We start from the raw sequence: 23,841 nt of genomic DNA on the forward strand, positions 1-23,841 counted from the left end.
GTGTCCCCATCGTCATTTATATATCCCCCTGTGCCCCCCGGCGTCCCCGTTGTAGTTGTGTCCCTTTATCCCGGTCGTCATTTATATTCCCTGTGTCCCGGTCGTCAGTTATGTCCCGGTGTTTTTTTCTTTTTAGTTTTTTGCCGTTTTTATTTTTTTTCCTTTTTTTAAGTTTTTTTCTTTTTAGATTTTTTCTTTTTTTAGCTTTTTTCGCGCCATATTAGTTACGCGCCATTGTAGTTGTGTCCCTGTGTCCCACCAGTGAATATAGATTGATTATATATATGTTTTTAACTACGTAAAACTTGCGAATATACAACATTCTTCGCTGTCCCATTGTCTGTGCATATAAATAGATTGTCAGGTTTACCGACTCTTGAACTTGCAACATATAATTGTCCATGGGAAAAACAATCTGTATTCAGATCTATTCCTTATTATTATAATGATTGCCCTTGAGCTTTGTTGATGGTGATTGCTAATCGAACATTCCCGGTGTCCCAGTCGTCATTTATATATCCCCTCTGTGCCCCCCGGCGTCCCCATTGTAGTTGTGTCCCTGTGTCCCGGTCGTCATTTATATTCCCTGTGTCCCGGTCGTTATTTGTGTCCCTGTGTCCCAGTCTGTAATTTCTCTTTGAGTGTCCCGGTCGTCATTTGTGTCCCGGTGTCCCGGTCTGTAATTTCGTCAGTCGACAAACATGACGTCAGTCGACAAACAACTTCATGACGGCATAATGCTCATTCCTTATAATAACGTCAGTCGAAAAACACGACGTCAGTCGACACACAAACATGACGCCAGTCAACAGACAAACAAACAACTTATTTATATATATATATATATATATATATATATATATATATATATATATATATATATATATATATATATATATATATGTACATATATATATATATATATGTACATATATATATATATATATATATATATATATATATATATATATATATATATATATATATATATATATATATATATATATATATATATATATATATATATACCTTAAAGAGTTAATCAACTATCAAGGACAGTGTTTATCGAAATTTTGACACGTATAATATCCTTTTTATAATTTTCCCAACGCTGAGTACCCCCAGGGTTGTTACTAGCCAAAATGTTTTGGTGGAGGGGAGTAAGGGATTTTACCGACTGGCTGGTCATTTTTACTGACTGTTTTTTTTTCCATACCTAGTATAATGCCTGTTTTGAACACAATGCGTAAAATCACTGCACGAGTCAGTAAAACTGCTGCATTTACCGACCGAGATTCAGATTTCGGTACAAATCGTGTCGTTACTTTAATACTCTTTATTCAACCAAATGGAAAATTTTGGCACCATCTATAAACTCACGGTAGAAGTCTTTAAAACTGCTGCGTATACCGATCAAGTTCGAACTTACTGTAGATGACATGTCAGTATTTTCGTGGTCTTGATTTGACGGAACAAAGAATTTTAGTGGTGTCGGAAAAACCATGGCGCTTTGCTTCACGATTTTACCGACTTATTCTTTTACCGAATGACCGAAAAATCGGGTGGGGGCTTTCCTTCCCCCCCTCCCCCATACCTGACGGTTCTGAGTACCCCTCGCGAAAAAGTGGATGCGTTTGAATTACAATCAACAATAATTTGTTTTCGTTTTGGTAGACAAATAATATTAAGGCGAAATAAAATTATCCATAGTAAAACATAAATGAAAGTTATATTATAAAAAAAAATTTGTTTTGATCAATGAAAAGGATGAGACTATTCGTACTGGAATGTTAGTCCTTCATAATTTGGTTTCTTCGTTTAATTTTAATCTGAGATGTGGTTTCATGTCCAATATCCTGTTCCTAGCGCAGTGCCGGTTCATATACCAAACTTTTTTTCTTTACAAGAATCCCACTTCCACTCCTTTCAGTGATGACAAATTTAAAAATAAATTCAGTTTCCAACCTTGGGCGTCGCCCTCACTTTTTTCTTTATTAGCAGCCGAACCGGTCATATTTCAAACCACAATCCATAAAAAAAATATTGTCTTTTCAGTAATAAAACGCGTCCACAGTAATAAAACACCACAGGAAGCCTCTCTTAATTTTCTTACCATTTCATTATTTTTATTTTGGTGGTCTGTTATGTCTCCCACATAAAAATGAGAAATCCTTTTATTCTCAAAAAGGAGAATATTTGAAAATATTAATCATAAAAAAAAACAAAAAAACAATCCACTCAATTAAAAAAAGCACAAGAAATATTTTCCATCGCTATAAACTACTTTTACATACATAATATATACAAAACACGAAAGAAAGTTTTAATGATAACACAATCTAAACTTACGATTCAATTTGTCTCATTAAACTCTACTTCGGCTGCTATTTAAACAATAAAAAAAAACATTTTGATTTCGTAAAAAAAAAACTGGCAGCACTTTCGGCGCACTACCATTTTAGGAACACTAACTTAGGACATATGCAGAGTTGTGTCAGGTTTCTATTGGTTTTCCACAGTTTTTCGCTTTATTTTGTTATGCTATCTAACTTCTCATTTTTGATCCTAGGTAATTTTCTGACGACTTATTTGGTTTAAAAGTAATTTTTAACTTAAAAATGTATCTTAAGTACGTTTTTATTTTTAGATGAATGAAAATATTCCAATTCATCCGCATGTGATTGGTTTAACCGGTGGAATAGCAAGTGGCAAATCATCAATAGCGAAACGTCTTGAAAACTTAGGTGCTGGCATCGTCGATTGTGATGCCCTTGGTCATCGGGCATATTTACCTGGGACAAAATGTTTTGAAGATGTTTTGCAAGCTTTTGGAGATGAAATTAAGGATGCTAACGGCACGATAAACCGGAAGGCTCTTGGTTCAATCGTTTTTTCTAATAGGGTAAATGAACGGACTAGTAATTTTTTGTTTTTAACGAAATCTTTGTCTGTAGAAAGATGTTGGTAGTGTTGGTAATTGACTAATTATCTTATCTGATATATTTTCTGATTCGGTCATAAAAGAACAAAACAACAAGGACTCCTTGGAGATAACTTTTGTTCATAAAATCAGGATAGACTCAAGGAATATGCGAAATTCTTTGAAAAAGAAAGAACAGAAAAGCGAAAAAAAAAATGAAGGAAAAAAAAAACGCCATTGGAACTTATTGGGAAGGAAGAAAAATAGCTCGGGCTACTTTCAGAGACGTCTGGTCGAACCCAAAGAATGTAAGATTTTTAATCAATTATAATCATTTATTTTAATCCCTATTAACAATAATTTGTTTTGTTCATTTTTTTAATTTAATTCATTTATTTTATTTTATTAATCAGGTTATGTATTTAACTTATTGATCCATTTCAACTGACCTTTAATTATTAATTCTTAACCAAATTAGTATAATTTGATAAGTAAAAATTAAGCTTAGTTCAATCTTTTTTTGAAGTAATAAGGTAATTATTTCCAAAAGTCTATAATAATTTCTAGCAGAGCCGAGTTAGCCTTTATGTCAAATATTGAGATAATATATGAGATATTTATTTCAAAAAAATCTATATAACAAGCCCACAAAGCGCCGATTCCGTACTTCGGAGTCGAAAAATCCCATGATTACACGGAAACTGGCAAAAATGTGAAAAAAAAAAAAACAACGAAAAAGAAAAATCATAATGAATAATCATTTGTGAGTCAATAAATTAACTGTAAAAAGCCAATTAAAAAGTTAAAAATATAAAATTGGGTCAAACAAGATTTAAACAAATACAAGTCAGAAAAATTAAAAGGACATTAAAAAAGGGGGGGGGCAAAATAAGTGAATGCATACAAAAATGAAAGATATATATATATATATATATATATATATATATATATATATATATATATATATATATATATATATATATATATATATATATATATATATATATATATATATATATATATATATAATTAAAAGGGGCACTAAAAAGTATCAATAATTTAACTTCATAAAGTCAAAGAAAAAGTTAAGGAAAAAAAAAATGGTCAAAAAAAGGGGGCAGGGGACAAAAATAAGTGAATAAACACAAAAAAAGAGAACAAAATATAAAATATATGAAAATTAAAAGGGAAATTTACTCTTTTTAATTTCAATACATGAAAATTAAAAGGAGTGGGGGGGGGGGGCAAAACAAGCAAATAAGTGCAAGAACCTGGGCAGCACCCTCAGCCAGTAAAAAAAGGGAGAAACTAGGTATTTTATTCATTTTTTTATGTGATGAAGGGGATGGAAGTTTTTTCATAACTGGAAGTAACGCAGTGAATGGGTGCCAAAATAGGGATCGGCTCAGAAACAGCTTGAGGCGGCCGTAATCTGGATGGGGAGTTACGTTTGGGAAATTGCTTGCCGTCTGAGGGTTTGTTATTGCATTTTTTGCAAAACGGAGGTACAACGAAACCCTCCTGTGCTCTAGGGTTTCCAAACTAGCGGTTTTAGGAGCAGAGAGTATGGTTCTTTGAAAATTCTTCGTAAGGCTCTTTTTTTGATTGATTCAGTTTTTTCTGATTCTTCGTGAGAGATACCAGGGTGCCATACTGGACAAGTATATTCAAGATGTGGGTGGACAAAAGACGTGTAGATCCTTAAGGAAAGGGAAGGGGGACGCTAAATTTATTTAGGAGCTTAAGGAGGGTGATAGACACAGTAGCTTTATGGATGATGTCTTTAACGTGGATATCCCACTTTAAATTTGAAGAAATTGCGACGCCAAGTAGTTTAAATGGGCAAACAGAAATTTCAGGAGGGAAAGGACTAAGAAAATAGGGCGAAGATTTGAGGACACAATTCGGCATTATCATGAACTTAGAGAGGTTGAATGTCATATCTAAGTTCAAGGTCTCATCTCCAATTTTATTGAGGATACTCATCGGGTCGCTTATTAAATTTCTGAAGCAAGTTTAACAACTGTTAGGTCATCAACAAATTTTCGATCGGCCAGGAAATTCCTTCGCAAGGCTGTTGCCTTGCGAAAAAGGACCTTGGAGAGTACCTTGGGGTATGTCATTGTAAACAGGGAGAGGATTTGAATAATGATTCATGTATTTGACAACCTGCAATCTGTTTGTTAAGAAGGAGGCAACCAATTTCACCAGTAAGGGATCATTATTGAACTTGCTGCAATTTTCTCAATTAAAATACTGTCTTTAACAAGGTTAAATGCTTTCTGAAGGTCAATGGAAATTAAATTTAGCCAGGAATTTGGGTTTTCGAGGATTTTCTCGTTGTGGTCAACAAGAAAAACGAGATAGTGGGAAGTAGAAGTGGATTTTAGGTTCCCGAATTGCCCAAGGTCAGTAAGAGGTAGGATTTTTTCCTTTAGCCAATCTGCAGGGAATCCTTGATAAAGTTTCAAGAAAATAGGAGTAAGAGGACGAACGCCTTCAAAACCAGGCTTTCCGCTTTTATGTTTTCAAATGGGTTAGGAAACCCTGTTTTCCAAATTGTTGGAATTCGCGCAGAGTCGGTAGACCCGTTAGACAGGACAGACAAGAGCTTTGAAAAGAAGTCACTGAAGGCACTAATAAGAGGAAACGGGATATCCAAAGGATAAACACTTTTTCTTAGTTTTTCAATTGCTCTTTCTATCTCAGACGGGGAAACAGTGGAAAAAAAGGGGAAAGGGCTTCTGTTGGTAATTGGTCAGACAATGCTGGAAGGCTCTGGACAATGGAAGCGAGGAACTTATTTTGATTATTGGTAGTAACATCAGGTGATTGGGGTAGATTGAAGTGAAGCTGCACATGCCTCCTGGCACACAGCTTTTTAAACGTGGAATACCAATTTTTTTGTTTATTAGTGAATAACTCTTCGACCTTATTTTTGTAGTACAATCGTGCCAATTTACGAATTTCTCTTTTAATTGATTTTCTTAGTTTATTGGCTTCCTCCGGTTTACCATTTTTGAAAAACTACAATTTTGTTCTAATTATTAGTTTTATAGTGTGGTTAATAAAGGGTATATCACTGAAGAACCTTCTAAATATTTTTTTGGGAAGTAAATTTAATATTTATTAATTAGCTTTTTGTGGAACGTAGCCCTTTTCTCATCAAGATTTTTAAACTATAAATATTAGATCAATCTTCACTATTCAGCCATATAGCAAAAGAAAGAAGATACAATTTTTGAATTGGGTGGTAAGCGCCATAAGTGGTTGTGAAAGAATCCTCAAAATTTAAGGAGGAGGATAAAACAATCAAAAGATGATAACTCCCACCTAATGGGGGCAAAGCTGAGGGAGGGCTGTAAAAATTATATATATTAATTATAATAGCATCAAGAGAGGTATTTCCTCGAGTTTTATGAATTTGCTTTACTTTAAGTGAGGAGCAAAAAGAATCTATTTCGAGGTCGTTGGCATCACCAACTAAGAAAAGGCCAGCATTAGGATGCTTATAAATAACAAAATCAGCACTTGTCTGCAGTTGCTGGATGAATCTATGTTTTGAATTGATATTTCAATTTGGGGAGCAATAGAAAACAGCTATTGCAAAAATAATATTAAATGGACGAGGTAGTACTTTTGGCCTAACACTTAGCCAGAGGATTTCATTATACTCGGATAAATTAGGGACTCGAATAACCTCTGGATGAAGGTTATTCTTATTAAAGAGTAAAACAACTCCTTTTTTCCGAGGGGACGATCTAAACGACGGAGTTTAATAAACTCTGAATAATTTGTCAGGCGCAGGGACCTGTAGGGACCTTCATGGAACTGTACTTCAGTAATAGCTCTAATATCTATTGAATTTGATTCTGAAAGCACCTTGAGTTCGGTAAGCTTTTCAAAATTAAGACTTTCAGCAATAGTAACTAAAAGTTTAGGAAAAACAAACTGATGAAGAATCGCGACAGGGAGACTTGATGAGTTCGAGACTTTCCTGGATGAGGTTTTAATTTAATATTATGATGCTTTGAAGATGTAGGGTAAGAGAAGAATTTAGCTGGGGATTTGGAGGTGGGAGACGGACAAGGATATAGACGAAGCATGATGAGGGAAATTACAACTTGTTTCTAGATGAACGGAAGTTAGAACAATCACAATTTATTATAAGATAATTATTAAATGCGAAAAGTCTCAGACCTGAGTTACATTGACAAGGTAGACACGAGGGATAAAACTAATAGGCTTTAGGTGGGGTTTCGTGGCGATACGGTAAGAAGGAGTCGAATTGGGAGGATTTTGATAGAAAGGAAAGGGAGAGATGGGAGGGCAAAATGCGTCTGGCGCTAGTAGTTTTCAATTCCTATCTTTCCATGTTAAATTGCCAAAATTTCCACTCTTATAGTTTCCCATGTTTTTGCATTAACTAACAACTATCTCCGATTACAGATAAAAAAAATGAAATAAGTTGTTATATATAAAAGAATATGTGGCTAAAATTGGCGAAAATCAGGATGAAATTGTGCTCTAGGTAGAAATAAAAAATCAATGTGGCTAAGTGGCGAAAATCAGGATGAAATTGTGCTCTAGGTAGAATGATTCTCATTTACAGTCAAGTTTCAGTTTACAATGTCAGTTAGTGCTTGCAGCTAAATATGTGTAAGCGCAGTAAAAAGGGTTTTTCGCAGCCCAGCTGTTGCCCAACAATGTTATCAATCAGGTATTTGTTTGGACGGCGAAAACACAATTGTTAGCCAACAGAAATAAATTCTCCAACAGTTTTCTCCAATAAGTATTCGATTTGTTAAAGATATTCTCTAACAATGTTAGCTAACAGTTTTAGTTGGACGGCGGAAATACTCTTATCGGAAAAAAATTTTCGCTAACAGTTTTTTGTTTGGACAGCGGAAAAAAGCCCTAAAATTAACGGCTTTGGAAAATTGAAAACTGAAGATTTCGGCTTAGAAAGATATAACTATCGCAATTCATATTTGAGCTTGCATTAGTTTATAATCAATTCAACATCATAAGTGCAAGAGCCACCTTTGATCGGTTTTAGCGACAAAATTGTTAAAATCGTTTACCCTTTGAAGGATTTATTCTTTAAAAAAAGACAATAATTTCCTTTGTTCTTAAAATATAGATTTTATGCTTAAAACCATGTTGTTTCCTGACCCGTAATCAATGCTTTCACTTTTAAAACGCTGCATATATACAAGCTAATCCTTTGTTACTTCACCCCATTAAATTATAACTATTATTTGTTTTCCAATAGTAAGTACAATTTTGTTCTCTGTCTGTCATTAGATGCCTTTCACATACGTTTTATTAATAATTACATAACTGTGTCACTGCGCTCCGTTGTTATTTATAGTCTTATTTGTATGAAGACAAATTTCGCTACTTTAATCGGAAACGAATAAAAGACATGGTAATTAACAAAAGTATGTAACTCCTCTCCCGTGAAGATAAAAATCCTTAAAGATTATGACTTACGAGCTCCTCTCCGTATAGAGGACATTTTCCTAAACTAGGAAATTTTGAAACCTGCTCATTTCTGGGGTAGGAAGTTCAACCGTCTAAGTTTGCTGTGAAGAACTGCCTGTCAATTGAATCAAGACAACTTAGCATGGTAGGTAGATAAGACTCGCAAATAGGCTTTACTTTTAAAATCCACCCCGTCTGTCCATTAGCCCCAGATTATTTTCGTGTAAATTTCAAAACAATCAATAAAACAGCATACTGCCTATTTCACCGCTGAGTACTTGATTAGGGAGGGGGATTGAAGGACTTGAAGGATGCCTTCGATCATGCGTCATTAGTGTCTGTATGATCCACTTCAAGATGTAATAATTCTACATAGGCTAAGTGGGAGAGGGCGGTATTGGAGGGCCATAGGCCGCTTTTCTCCTTGACTCATAAAAATTGAAACATTTTCGTATGTATTAAATTTCAGCAGGATATTCTACTAAAAATGTGGGGTTGGGCTGGGCATTAAGTTTTTGAATCCATAATTTCCCATCTATAATTTTTTTTCCCATAGGTGGCTGCATTTAATTGATTTCTTGATGCATTGAATTGATTTCTTCCTCACTCTCCATTGAGTGAGAAAGTTTCTGCCTTGCACCCATCCCTCCTTCCATGTTCAGCTAAACTTTGTACTTAACGGTGTATGACTGAAAATTTTCGTCTACTTTAGGATGCTTTGAATAAGCTCAATAGCATTGTTTGGCCACAAATTGCTGAACTAGCAAAAGCAGAAATTAAAAAATTGCGCACTGAAGGTAAGGACATAGTAGTCCTCGATGCGGCGGTCCTGCTTGAAGCCAACTGGAACAAATTTTGTCATGAAGTTTGGGTGGCTATTATCCCTCCTGAAGAAGTAAGTTATCCCACTTTTTTCCTTTAATTGAATTATTGGGAACTGGAGCGTCAGAGTGCGTATCTCTTAACGAGTTCATTGCGGGTTCCATTTGATTCAAATTAGCTATGGTTTTGATTCTTCATCTCCTATGTTTATATGTATATTGTATGTTTATATGTTCATATGCATATGTTTATATATATGTATATTATGTTTGTATGTATATATACTAGGTTTATATGTATATTGATTGTGTATTGATTTAAAGTCGATGCTGTTAACCTAAAAGCTAAGATTTAAATAAGTGGAAAGTGTTGAAACTTGCTTTCTTTAACAGCGAGTCGCGGTGATATATTTCCATATCTGGTGCAATGAAAATAATTATGTCTGGCGATAAATTGTCTTGAAGAGATTTTATTGGAAACAATTTTACATTGATATTAATATTTCGAAATGAAGCTGTTCTGATTTCTGAATACATTACTTACGTATGTACAAATCTACGAAAAAAAACTGCAATACCTTCCTATAAATTTATGCTAAACCATATAAAAAAACACCCACTTAAAAGTTTGTTTGGAAATTAAGCACGGTATAGAGATAAATAATCTACTAGAATTTGATATTCCACCGCATTAAGCTGCCCTAAACAAGGTGATGAGTGTCTCATTATTTATTAAACAAAAAACGAATAATCTATCATTAAAAAAAGCGAAGTTTTCATGATGGAGACAAAGATCAAACTCAAACTTGAAACGAACAATAATTATTGCTTCATATTATATGCAACATATACTGCTTTCCATAAGCTACTTTCCAGGAAGAAAGTAAAAAACTTTCCAGGAATAGTTGAATGCTAAACTGGAGAGTTTAAAATCTGACAATGTAGAAAATGGATGGAAAAATTTTAGGAAATTAGTTTGTGAGGTCTCTGATCGTGTTTTTGGGAAAAGAGTCAAAAAGTCAAAAACGCAGCTAGGAATGCTAGCGAAAATGCCTTATGATTAATAGAGAGGGAAAAGGGCCTAAACAAGAATTATTTGAGAATTATGGGAAAATAAGAGGAATGTAAATAAAGTGGAGAAAGCTTTAAAATATAAATTGAGGAGGTATGAAATGGAGGCCATGGACAAAATTGCCGAAGATCTAGAATTGCCAAAGAATATGGTGGTTGTGAGGGTAGAGATGAGCCACTGAAGATTGTGAACATTATTTTTGAGGAAGGAGAAGTACCTAGCGATTTTTAGGAAAACTCAAATTAAACTCTCCATAAGAGAGTTGATAAGAATGAGTATGGTAATGATAGAGGCATTAACCTGATTTCCGCTTGAAGCAAAATTATTTAATATGATGGTACTTTTTAGACTTATAGATGCTGTAGACAAAGTTTTAAGAGAAGAACAGTTTGGTTTTAGGAAATTTAGAGTATATGTCAGTCAAACAGTTCGTGGTAACGAACTGTAGTAAGGAGCGACCCGGCTCAATAGTAACCAAAATTCTAAAAAATGGAATTTTGATACCAATAGCTACATCAAAAGAATCGCATTTTAATGCTGGTTTTAAATATATAAGTTTCATCAAGTTTAGTCTTACCCATCAAAAGTTACGAGCCTGAGAAAATTTGCATTATTTTAGAAAATAGGGGGAAACGCCCCCTAAAAGTCATAGAATCTTAACGAAAATCACACCATCAGATTCAGCGTATCAGAGAACCCTACTGTAGAAGTTTCGAGCTCCTATCTACAAAAATGTGGAATTTTGCATTTTTTGCCAGAAGGCAGATCACGGATGCGTGTTTATTTGTTTTTTTGTTTTTTTTTTTTCTTTTTCCCAGGGGTGATCGTATCGACCCAGTTGTCCTAGAATGTTGCAAGAGGGCTCATTCTAATGGAAATGAAAAGTTCTAGTGCCCTTTTTAAGTCACCAAAAAAATTGGAGGGCACCTAGGCCCCCTCCCACGCTAATTATTTTCTCAAAGTCAACGGATCAAAATTCTGAGATAGCCATTTTATTCAGCGTAGTCGAAAAACCTTATAACTATGTCTTTGGGGACGACTTACTCCCCCCACAGTCCCCGTGGGAGGGGCAACAAGTTACAAACTTTGACCTGTGCTTACATATAGTAATGGTTATTGGGAAGTATACAGGCGTTTTCAGGAGGATTTTTTTGGTTTGGGGGAGGGGTTGAGAAGAGGGGGATATGCTGGGGGAACTTTCCTTCGAGAATTTGTAATGGGAGAAGAAAATTTCCATGAAGGGAGAGCAGGATTTACTAGCATTATTTAAAAAAAAAACAATTAAAAAATAAAAGTGAAAAAGCTTGTTCAGCTGGAAGTAAGGAACAGCAATAAAACTTAAAACAAACAGAAATTATTACCCATATGAGGGGCTCACCTCCTTCTAATACCTCACTCTTTACGCTAAAGTATTTTCAGTAATTTCAACTACTTATTCTACGGCTTTTGTGATTCAGGGGGTTATTCTTAATGAATTGGGATAAAATTTAAGCTTTAGTGTAAAGAGCGAGGTACTGACGATGGGGCGAATCCCCTCATATATGTAATAAAAACATGAGAATACAAAAGTTCTTTACGTAAGCTAATTTATAAGTTACGTAAATCTTTTACCAATAAAAAGATTCGTAAAAAATTAAAAGTTCTAGTTGCCTTTTTAATTAACCAAAAAATCGGGGGGCAACTAGGCTTCGTCCCCCGCTCTTTTTTTCTCAAAATCATTCGATCAAAATTATGAGAAAGCCATTGAGCCAAAAAAAAAAAAAATATGCAAATTTCGTTTTGATTATTCCTCTGCGGAGAGCCAAAATCAAAACATGCATTGATTCAAAAACGTTCAGAAATTAAATAAAAAAAAACAAGTTTTTTTAACTGAAAGTAAGGAGCGACATTAAAACTTAAAACGCACAGAAATTACTTCGTATATGAAAGAGGCTGCTTCCTCATCAACGCCCCGCTCTTTACGCTAAAGTTTTTTACTGTTTTAAAAAGAAGAATTGAGAGAAAGAGTCAAACTTTAGCGTAAAGAGCGGGGCGTTGATGAGGAAGCGGCCTCTTTCATATACGAAGTAATTTCTGTGCGTTTTAAGTTTTAATGTCGCTCCTTACTTTCAGTTAAAAAAACTTGTTTTTTTTATTTAATTCATAATTGAGAAGTACTTGAGTCATCAATCTCCTTTAGTCCTTAGCTTTATAGATTTTGAGCAAGCGTTGGATACAGCTGATAGAAGAGCTTTAGTGAACATCCTATCCTTATATGCTATACATGATAAATACATTAAAGGATTACTGCTATGTACGAGAATTACATTGATGCGTTTAAGCTACGAAATGGGGTTAGTAGCTCGTTTTGTCTTAAATCAGGACTTAAGTAGGGTTGTGTTCTATATTTTGATCATTTTGATGGAGTTCATCCTAAGGAATACAACAAAGGTAATGGAAGAGCGCGGAATTGAATGAGGAAGTAAAACTCACCTATGCTTAGATTATGCTGATGATTTTAGCATCCTAGATGAAAATGTTAGCACAATGAAAGAATTTTCAGAGGTTTCGTGAGTGGAGAGTGTAAGAATAGGCTTGAAAATTAGTTTTGAGAAGGCTAAGTAGCTAAGATTAGGAATAAGTGAAGATGGAGAGGTGATGTTGGGCAATGAGAAGATCGATCAAGTGTGTAGTTTCACTTACCCAGGTAGTGTTATTATTATAGACGGTGGGTGGAGTGAAGACGCTGAAAGTAGAATAGCCAAGACCTAGGGTTTTTTTTATGCTTGAAATAAGTTTGGAAGAATAGGAAGATCAGTATGTGAACCAAGATTAGAATATTGGAAGCTACAGTGGTAACAATGGTCAACTATAGCTCTGAAGCGTTTGGAAAATCGGAGGAGGATTTGCTAGATGTTTTCCAGAGAAATTCTCTAAGGATTTTTTTGGTACCCGATTGACTGACATATCTCAAACAGCAAGCTCTATGAAAAATATGTGTTCAATCCTGCTTTCTAGGGCTATAATGGTAGAAAGAATGATATTGCTAGGATATGGTTTGTGGATGAAGGGTGACAGATTGCCAAAGATCATCCTTGTAGGCCAACCACCTAAGGCCAAACGAAAATCAAGTAGTTCCAAACTAAGGAGGGAGGAGGCCGCAAGGGAAGATTAGGAATGTAAGAGCACTGAGCGTAGATGTATTCACCTTAGGTGGCTTGGTGCTGTTCTAAGTTGTTAGTAGCAGTAGTATATACAATGTGCATCTACGAAACTAGCCCAAATACAGTGATTTATGATGTTTCCTAATATTTTCAAATTCTACAAAATTAGTGGCTGGGGTCGTTTGGAATTTGTCTTGGATAGTACAATATTAGACAGAAGTGAAGCAGGGATGTGCCGGGTCACCTAAATTAATTAGTATTTATTTAAATAGTTTGTAAAAGTTTCTGGAAGAGAAGAGATCCCGAGTTTTGACGAGGAATATGTCAAGGATGCGCATGCTTCTTGTCGCAGAAAAGGAGTTACAGATTCAGGTTCACGTCTTGGTTGCAGATACACGTCAGAAGTTGAATAGAAGCCAATGTGTTTACTATAGGAATATATATTAAGAAAAAATGGAGTTAAATTTTGAGTAACCCTAGTGCTATTAGTCCTAATCCTTGAGTAGTCCTAGTGCTTAGGAAGAAGTACCAATTAAGTGAGAGAGATAAAATCATTTTGAGAGGTGGAAAAGTTCAAATTCGGTAAGAACTAAAACATCTAGAGTGACCTGTAAAGTAAAGGGTAAAATATTTTGTTGACATATATGGCGTAGTAAGGATACGGGTAGGATATTTTCGAGTTTACATTTGAGTATCTAGGTAGGGAATATTGGGATACAGAATAATATTCATAGGAATAAGGTAGTATCTGTGATGCATCATGCATTGAAGTTTTGGAATATCAGAAAAGTGACAAATTAGAAATAATAAAGCTAGGATATTATAAGGAGTAGCTAAGAATAAATGAAAACATTAGTTGTTCAGTAGTTAGAGCAGACTTAGGAATTTTTTCGCTAAGAATCTGCAGGTTAGTGAATAAGATTTAATTCTGAGAATGTATTGTGAAGATCTTTTGAGTGCGGCTACTTTAATCAGCTTATTTAGAACCTCTTAGAGAGGAGTCTCTAAGTTCATGGCCGTTTCAGGTAAGGAACAGTCTACAAGATCGTAGAGGGTAGAAGTGTGGAACAATGGATTAGATATAGATAATGAGGTGGCAAAGATGACTTGAAATGTTCAATGACATCAGGAGGTATAGGTTTGGCAGCATTGAAGATGCTTTTCTGATTCCCTGCAGCCTCTATGCAGTGGTAAGCGAGACATGGGGTGAATGGTAAAGTTCACTAAAGGTCAGTGTCTTTTGGAGGGGGAAGTGGTGGAGGTAGATACTTCAAAAAATCATTACGGGGACTGATGAATAATGCATTGAGGCCACACAAGATGCCAAGATAGGAAAAACCAAAAAGAGCTCAAGATTTTGTTAGCGGGGATTTAGAAGAGGGTTGGATTTTATATAAAACTTTCAAATAGTTTTCATTTGATTGGCTAATTCAGAATTTTCAATTACTACCATTAAGACCCAATTTGGTCAAAACTGCCGTTATGGGACAGAAAATGGTGAGCTGTAAACCTCCATTTAACGGTTTTAGATCATTCTGAATCGATCGGCTCCGAATCATTCCGAACCATTCGGAATCTTTTTGGGTAAAAACCGATGTTTTATCGCACAGACTGGCCAAAAATAGCACTTAACTTTGATGCTATCTCTTTTATTGCTTAAAATGGACACTAGATATTATAGTTTTCGTTCAAACTAGCCCTCTCCCAACATTCTATGATCTCTGGTTCTATACGGTCACCTCTGAAAAACCAAGCAGAAAAAAAGGAGACATCAGTGCTACCAATACATGAATGTGATTTAGCTTGATGTTCAAATTGGGGGACTGTGATTTTCCAGTTCAGGGCTTTTGGTAATAGTGATTTGAGTGTTGTGCTCTTTTCGATTTACCGCCATTTTTGAGGTGTTGGAGTCTCTTTTTTGAATTTTCAACATTTGCTCCAATAATTCAAAATTACAGTTCTGTCAAATCTGAATAATATTGATTGTCTCTCAATCAACACTGATTGAGAATTGATTCTCACAAGGCAGTCTCCTAGACAATTAAATAAAAAACAAGTTATTTTCAACTGAAAGTAAGGAGCAACATTAAAACTTAAAACGAAGATAACTAAATATAACGAAGAAAACGAAAATAAATTATTGCGTATATGAGGTGGTGGCCCCCTCCTCAATATATCCTTCTTCAAGCTTTACGTTTGACTTTTTATTTCATTGTTCAAGAATGACTCATGAAACACAAGGACCGTTTAATTAGAGTAATAAGCTTTTTTTTAATATATCTAAGGAAAAATTTTGCGTTAAGAGCTAGGTATTGGGGAGGGGGCAACTCCCTCATATACGTAATAATTTATGTTCGTCATAAGTTGTAATGTTGCTCCTTATTTGCAGTTGAAGAAAGTTTTTTTTTGTGTTTAAATTTCAGATCGTTTTTTAAATAGTTTAAGGAAAGCTGGCTCCTCCTTTATGGAAAATTCCCTTCCCCACGAAAAATTTCTCCATAGAAAAATCCTCCCATATAAACCCCCTACTAGAAAAATCCTTCCCCCTTCCAAAAAATAAATGTATATTTCTAAATGATCAATACCATATGTTAACAATAGGAAAAGTTCATAGCTTACAGCCTTTCCCCCGATGACTATGAGGGGGGAGGGGTCAAGTTATCCTCAAAGACGTAGCTATTAAGTATTTCGACTATGCTGAACAAAAATGGTTATCTAAAAATTTTGTTCTGTCGACTTGGGGAAAAGGGCGAAGGAGAGGGGCTAGTTGCTCTCCAATATTTAGTCACTTAAAAAAAGGCTCTAGAACTTTCAATTTCTGATCACTGATTCTCTAGAATCACTGGTTTGATACGATCCCCCTGAAAAAAAAAATAACCAGATAAATAAACATGTATCCATGATCTTGCATCTTGCTAAAAATGCAAATTTTCACATTTTCGTACATAGGAGATTGAAACCTCTAGAGAGGGGTTCTCTGATGTTCTGTATTTGATGGCATGATTTTCATCAAGATCACTTGATGTTTTGGGAATGTTTTCCCCTTTTTTTGACAATTGGAGAAAATTTCGAGGCTTGTAACTTTTAATGGGTAACATTAAACTTGATGAATTTTATATATTTGGAATAAGTATCAAAATTAGGTTTTTTTTAATGTAAATATTGTTATCAAGACTGTTTCTCAGAGCTTTGGTTTCTATTGAGCTGCATCGCTGATTACTTACAGTTCGTTACCACAAACTGTTTGATGTGGCATTAAGGCTTCGTTTGTTTTATCTTTACTAGGTTACAGCTACTGTTGCAGCCATGATAATAAGGAACAAAATTATTCTTATCTTTTTAATTTGTCATTAATGTATGTAAGGAGGACAGGAGCTATGCCCCTCCCCCGTGAAATATCACGAGTTTTTCAATAATTACATGTATTTTTCATGTAATTCTCCTGTTTTTTTTTTTCATCCATTTTTTAAATTTCTAATTCTGGCATGTTCTAACGTTAATATTTATTTTGTGTACACCTATTATGATTCCTAGAAAACTCTTGAATTTGAAAATGCAATTAGTTTTTCATCATCGAGGTGTCTGCGTAGTAATTTCAAAGTTTGTTCTCTGTAGAAGTTTGACCTCCAAATTTGATAGTTGAAAGAAGGAATTTTTGTTTCCATTTTTTACGCATTTGTTTTTGTGCGGTTCTTTCGTTAAAGTTTTGGCCTTTTACCTACACATTTTCATTTGTTTTTAAATTCACCGTAATAGTTGTGTAAGGATAACTGTTATAACTTCAATATTATTGACATAATCAAAAGGCCTGTCATTCAAGTAAAAATAGAAAAATAAAGAAAAGACTGTGAATGTTGGAAATTTACATTATCAAAGTCAGCATAAAAAAGTTGCACTGCGTTAGAGTCTTACTGATGAATGACTGAAAAAAAACCAACTAAGAATAGAGAAACAAATGACAAAACGAACGAAGATGTTTTTCAGTCTGTGACTGTGTAAAACGAAATGGAGTATAATATATTTTGTCCGTTCCTTCTCATCTAGGAAACTTTTTTCTTGCAATATGTTTTCAAATTGCTTCACCTTAGCCCATTGTTTCTCGTCTAACAAATTTTTTTCTTACAATGTTTTTCAAATTGCTTCACCTTTGCCCATTGCTTCTCATCTAAAAAATTTGTTTGCATACGATTTGTTTTTTAAATTGCCTCACCTTCGCCTAGTGCTTCTCATCAAACAAAATTTATTTTCTTATAATTTGCTCGTCCAATTGCTTCACCTTCACCTATTACTTCTCATATAACAAATTTGTTTTCTTGCAATTTGTTTCTTAAATTGCCTCACCTTCGCCTAGTGCTTCTCATCTAACAAAATGTATTTTCTTATAATTTCTTTTTCAAATTGCTCCACCTTAGCCTATTGCTTCTTATCTATCTAATTTATTTTCTTATGATTTGTTATTCAAGTTGCTTCACTTTCGCCCATTTCTTCTCATCTAACAATTTTTTTTCTCACAATTTGTTTTTCAAATTGCTTCATCTTCGCCCATTGCTTCTCACCTAACAAATTTGTTTTCTTACAATTTGGTTGTCCAATTGCTTCACATTCACCTGTTGCTTCTATCTAACAAATTTGCTTTCTTACAGTTTTTGTTTTAATTGCCTCACCTTCGCCTAGTGCTTCTCATCTAACAAAATTTATTTTCTTATAATTTATTTTTCAAATTGCTCCATCTTTGCCTATTGCTCCTCACAAAAGAAATTTGTTTTCTTACAATTTGCTTGTCCAATTACTTCACCTTCACCTATTGCTTCTCATATAACAAATTTTTTTCGTACAATTTGTTTTTTAAATTGCTTCACCTTTGCCCATTGCTTCTCATCTAGGGGACACAGAATTCAGATTAGCAGCGTATATGAACAATCTTGGTTCTTAATATACCTGGTTTGCTCCATCAGTGTTTGCAGTAAATTGCTTGATACATCCATCAAACAGTTCGTGGTAACGAACTGTAGTAAGGAGCGACCCGGCTCAATAGTAACCAAAACTCTAAAAGATGGAATTTTGATACCAATAGCTATATCAAAAGAATCGCATTTTAATGCTGGTTTTAAATATATAAGTTTCATCAAGTTTAGTCTTACCCATCAAAAGTTACGAGCCTGAGAAAATTTGCGTTATTTTAGAAAATAGGGGGAAACACCCCCTAAAAGTCATAGAATCTTAACGAAAATCACACCATCAGATTCAGCGTATCAGAGAACCCTATTGTAGAAGTTTCGAGCTCCTATCTACAAAAATGTGGAATTTTGCATTTTTTGCCAGAAGGCAGATCACGGATGCGTGTTTATTTGTTTTTTTGTTTTTTTTTTTTTTTTTTTTCCCAGGGGTGATCGTATCGATCCAGTTGTCCTAGAATGTTGCAAGAGGGCTCATTCTAACGGAAATGAAAAGTTCTAGTGCCCTTTTTAAGTGACCAAAAAAATTGGAGGGCACCTAGGCCCCCTCCCACGCTAATTATTTTCCCAAAGTCAACGGATCAAAATTCTGAGATAGCCATTTTATTCAACGTAGTCGAAAAACCTTATAACTATGTCTTTGGGGACGACTTACTCCCCCACAGTCCCCGTGGGAGGGGCAACAAGTTACAAACTTTGACCTGTGCTTACATATAGTAATGGTTATTGGGAAGTATACAGGCGTTTTCAGGAGGATTTTTTTGGTTGGGGGGAGGGGTTGAGAAGAGGGGGATATGCTGGGGGAACTTTCCATCGAGAATTTGTCATGGGAGAAGAAAACTTCCATGAAGGGAGAGCAGGATTTACTAGCATTATTTAAAAAAAAAAATAAAAAATAAATGTGAAAAAGCTTTTTCAGCTGGAAGTAAGGAACAGCAATAAAACTTAAAACAAACAGAAATTATTACCCATATAAGGGGCTCACCTCCTTATGATACCTAGCTCTTTACGCTAAAGTATTTTTAGTAATTTCAACTATTTATTCTACGGCTTTTGTGATTCAGGGGGTCATTCTTAATGAATTGGGATAAAATTTAAGCTTTAGTGTAAAGAGCGAGGTACTGACGATGGGGCAAATCCCCTCATATATGTAATAAAAACATGAGAATACAAAAGTTCTTTCCGTAAGCTAATTTATAAGCTACGTAAATCTTTTACCAATAAAAAGATTCGTAAAAAATTAAAAGTTCTAGTTGCCTTTTTAATTAACCAAAAAATCGGAGGGCAACTAGGCTTCGCCCCCGCTCTTTTTTTCTCAAAATCATTCGATCAAAATTATGAGAAAGCCATTTAGCCCAAAAAAAAAAATATGCAAATTTCGTTTTGATTATTCCTCTGCGGAGAGCAAAAATCAAAACATGCATTGATTCAAAAACGTTCAGAAATTAAATAAAAAAAACGAGTTTTTTTAACTGAAAGTAAGGAGCGACATTAAAACTTAAAACGCACAGAAATTACTTCGTATATGAAAGAGGCTGCTTCCTCATCAACGCCCCGCTCATTACGCTAAAGTTTTTTACTGTTTTAAAAAAAAGAATTGAGAGAAAGAGTCAAACTTTAGCGTAAAGAGCGGGGCGTTGATGAGGAAGCAGCCTCTTTCATATACGAAGTAATTTCTGTGCGTTTTAAGTTTTAATGTCGCTCCTTACTTTCAGTTAAAAAAACTCGTTTTTTTTTATTTAATATAACCCCAAAACTAAGCAGAATTAAAGTTTCTTGAGCTGAAAATTGAGCTGTATATCAGTCTAATTGCGAGCATTTATTTGTAGGCGGTAAAGCGACTGATGGATAGAAATGGACTAGACCCAGATGCTGCTTGGAAAAGAGTAAAAGTGCAGTTTTCAAACCAAGAAAGAGTAAATATTGCAGATATTGTGTTTTCAACCTTATGGGAGCCAGAATTCACACAGAAGCAAGTTATGAAAGCCTGGGATGAAGTTGAAAAGGTTTTGAAAAGTTCTAGTCTCTGAAAATGGTTCCAGTGGAAAGTAATATCTTAAATAGTTCTGTATTGATCGTAAAAGCATTTTGTAACAATTATTCTGTAAGTTGTAGGGGTTAGAGACGACATTTTAGGAGTGGTGTGTCCTTCGAGATTTTTTTATATTAATAAAATATCAGCCGAAATTTTAGCTTGTGCATGGAACCTACGCGGGTCTAAATGTCTCAAATCAATCAGAATTCGATGATTTTTTGAAAATTTACTGGAATATTGGTCACAGAATTCGAAGGCGTTTTCTGTGGGATTTTATGATCCGAGAAAATGCGAGACGGGAAAAAAATGAGGTAGTTCATAGATAGTGAAAAAGAAAAATTCAGTCGAAACCGCTGCTCAGCCATCTTCAGCGCAAAGAGAATAAAAAAGGTAGAGGAGGACATACCAAACAGTACAAAATAGACATGTCTGAAAACAAAGTAAAAGAGGGCAGCATCATTCTTAAGTAAACATCAAAAGAACTCTTAAAAACTAAACCCCTTGCTTATCTAACCTTATCGTATTGTCATGCTTAGTTGGTGCCATGTCAAAACTTATTTAGAAGATTTTTTCGAAAGAAATTGTGGCAAAATCTGGGAAAATTCTATTAAAATTGATTAATTCTATTGGAATTTACTGTATCTATTAAATTCTGTTGGAATTGATCCCACTCCACCGCTTAAGAAAGCTATCGAAACACCCTGTCTGCAGTAGCTCGAGAAAGACTGATTTTCGGTCACGGAACAATTGGACAAAAATGTATGTTCTATCAGATCTACAGTATATCTGAAGCCACCTGATTTTCTCTATGATTTGTTATAAGTTCAATTAACCTTTAATTGACTTTTTTTGGGGGGGATAGGTTCCTCATTTTTCAGAACATAGAATTTGATAACTTTGGGTGTCAGCGATGACTAAACTGATTAGATATGTAAACCGTGCGTAAATGAAAAGTTTAACAGATTTGGTTTTACTATGGACACATTAATTTAACTTCAAGCTGTTAGTTGAAATTTACTTTTTAACAAATAAACTTTAATGTAACTTTAATTATTGGACTTTAAATTAATCGTATATACCTCAAAAATTCTTTTTATAATCTGAAGAAAGATAAACAGAAAAAAAAGTTAGTCAGAACTTGGCAAATTAAGTATCATAAGAAATAAAAAGCAATCCATAAAGTCGAAACCAGAAAAAATATTTATGTTATTTTGTGTAGTTAATAATAGACCGTAGCTGATATTTTACCAAGCTGCTCTTTGTCAAAATGAATTGAGTCCATTTTAAAACTTGGAAAAGTACTTGGTACCTCAACATTGCCAAATATCAATAAATTTTATTGCACTCATAAATTCAGCTTTTATTCGTGACTAATCTTTTTTGGTTGGACTATTTTTTCTTCTCGTAAATATATGACCCAAAAGTGAATTTACTAGATCTTCGAGGGTGTTGCTTCATGCTCTTATAATATAATGAAACAGGGGTTTACAAAAATAAGGGGGGAGAAATGTTTTTTCAATTCGTTTTTAAGAGAGAGAACAAGGGGTGTTTTTCCAATCTCTAGAGTATATCAATTTTTTTTGTCAATGAAAATACCAAAAAGAAGAATTTTCAAAAATCTAGTGGAGGTCACTTGCCCCCTCCTGACAATTGGTGCCCCTGTGGCGGAGGTCAAGGCTTTTTTGGACACCATAAATGAGTTCGAAGATCAGTTTGTTTTCTTCTGGATATTGTATAGGTTTTAGTGATGTTTTCAAATTCTGAACACTTCTTCTGAATTATGAACCCCTACAGTAGGATTCGTGCTTGTAAACACTACACTGGGCCTCATTACTCATTTGGTAAAATTTGCCGTATGGTTTTGATGTTTTCTGTGAACGGATTTGTTTTAAAATTTGACCGGAAGAAGAACATCGGTTTCTGACGTGGTTCTAGCCAACCTATGTAGAAAAATGTTTCTAAGGGTAAAGGAGTTATGCCTCACGAATGTAATCACCAATTCAGCTCCTGTGGCTTGATCTTTCTTGTAGCAACCGCTTATTCCCATGTGTCTGGGTGTTCGTAAGATGTTGTTTTTAGTGCTATCTTTTCAGTGCATGATATTGATAAAAAATTTTGGTTGAAATTTATCTACGTTTCCACTTTATTTTTTTAAACAGGCAAAGAGCATTTAGGTTTGATTTAGGATCGGGAAAGGTTACAAATTTTTAATGGGCTGTTGTGATTTCACATCGTTTTCTGTGCTACGTTGTCGGTAAAGACTCTTTGAGTATGTAATAAACATTGTAATCCTAAAATGACAAAAATAGGGTCTTTGGTATTTGACAAAAATTGGGTCATTTGGGGTTTTTGACAAAAATGGGGTCTTTTTAAGTTCAGCTAAAATAAAAATAAGCAAAATTGTAACTCTTCTCCTTTTTTCTTTTTAGTGAAACACAATCAGATCTTAATAAAAATTGTTGAGAAAGTCCTCGAAATAAGAAAAAATAAGCCCGGAATTGGCTACCATACATTTGTCGGAGCAATAATGAAGTGTTGGATTTTTATGCTTAATGCACGGAACTTTTTAATTGCTAGATTCATGGCACGGAATCTAAAAAGATTTTAGAGCAGGCTTAAAGGTAAAACTATAGAGCAGATTTAGAGATGAATAAAGATAGATTTAGAGCAGCTTAAAGGTAAACTAGCGTCTCCAAGTCAGTTCTGACTACAACTATACTTCTCTATTTTTTCTTAATAGCAATATAAAGGCATAATATCTCGCAAAACTACTGCCCAAAAATGGGAAAAATTTGATTCTCAAAGTTTTTCAGAAGCAATAAGGCCATGAAGCTCGTTTAAGAAATAAAAATTCTAAGAATATGTTCTAGAAGCCAGAAAAATGTGCTCTAAAAAATGTGGTTAGAAATTTCCTAATTCTTTTTTTCTAAATACTAAAATATTGGTTTTTCTGGGAAAACTTTCAAATAGAATATCAAAAATGCAGAAAAGTAGTCTCCAACAAAAATTCCATATAGCAAAAGCCATATCTTGGAGGTAGCTAAGCCGTGGAATCAAGTAGTACTTGTTCCTTAAAAAAAAATTGCCCATGGAAATGAAGAGGTATCAATTATGTGTATCTTTGGTGCCATGTTTTAGTCACAAATGGTTTTAGACAAATTTTCAAGGAAATAAAATGTCTGAATTATTATGGCAAAATATCAATTGAAATGTAGACCAAAGAACATTCAGGCCGTTTTGAGAAATTAATATTATCTTTTGTTAATAATAAAAAATTGGATGTCTCAATGAGTTTTAATTTGCTAGGCTATAAGCAACCAAGGTTGAAAAAACGTGAGAACAATCTCTATATTATACAAATCATCTAGAAAACCAGAAAAACAGTAAAACTCTTAGTTTTGTGGAAAT

At 34.4% G+C, this 23,841-nt stretch overlaps 1 protein-coding gene across 1 annotated transcript in view; it reads left to right on the forward strand.

The window, feature by feature from the left end:
* The window catches only part of LOC136039166 (bifunctional coenzyme A synthase-like), a 40,468-nt gene extending 18,732 nt beyond the window's left edge, over nt 1-21,736 (forward strand). Inside the window, exons 3-5 of the mRNA XM_065722676.1 lie at nt 2,648-2,902; nt 9,120-9,302; nt 20,228-21,736. Of these exons, the coding sequence (XP_065578748.1) occupies nt 2,648-2,902; nt 9,120-9,302; nt 20,228-20,428 (639 nt within the window). The 3' untranslated portion in view covers nt 20,429-21,736. The remainder of the gene's footprint in view (nt 1-2,647; nt 2,903-9,119; nt 9,303-20,227) is intronic.
* Nucleotides 21,737-23,841: the final 2,105 nt, after the last annotated feature.

Source organism: Artemia franciscana, chromosome 19 (genome assembly GCF_032884065.1).
Source record: "Artemia franciscana chromosome 19, ASM3288406v1, whole genome shotgun sequence".
Lineage (NCBI taxonomy): Eukaryota > Metazoa > Arthropoda > Branchiopoda > Anostraca > Artemiidae > Artemia > Artemia franciscana.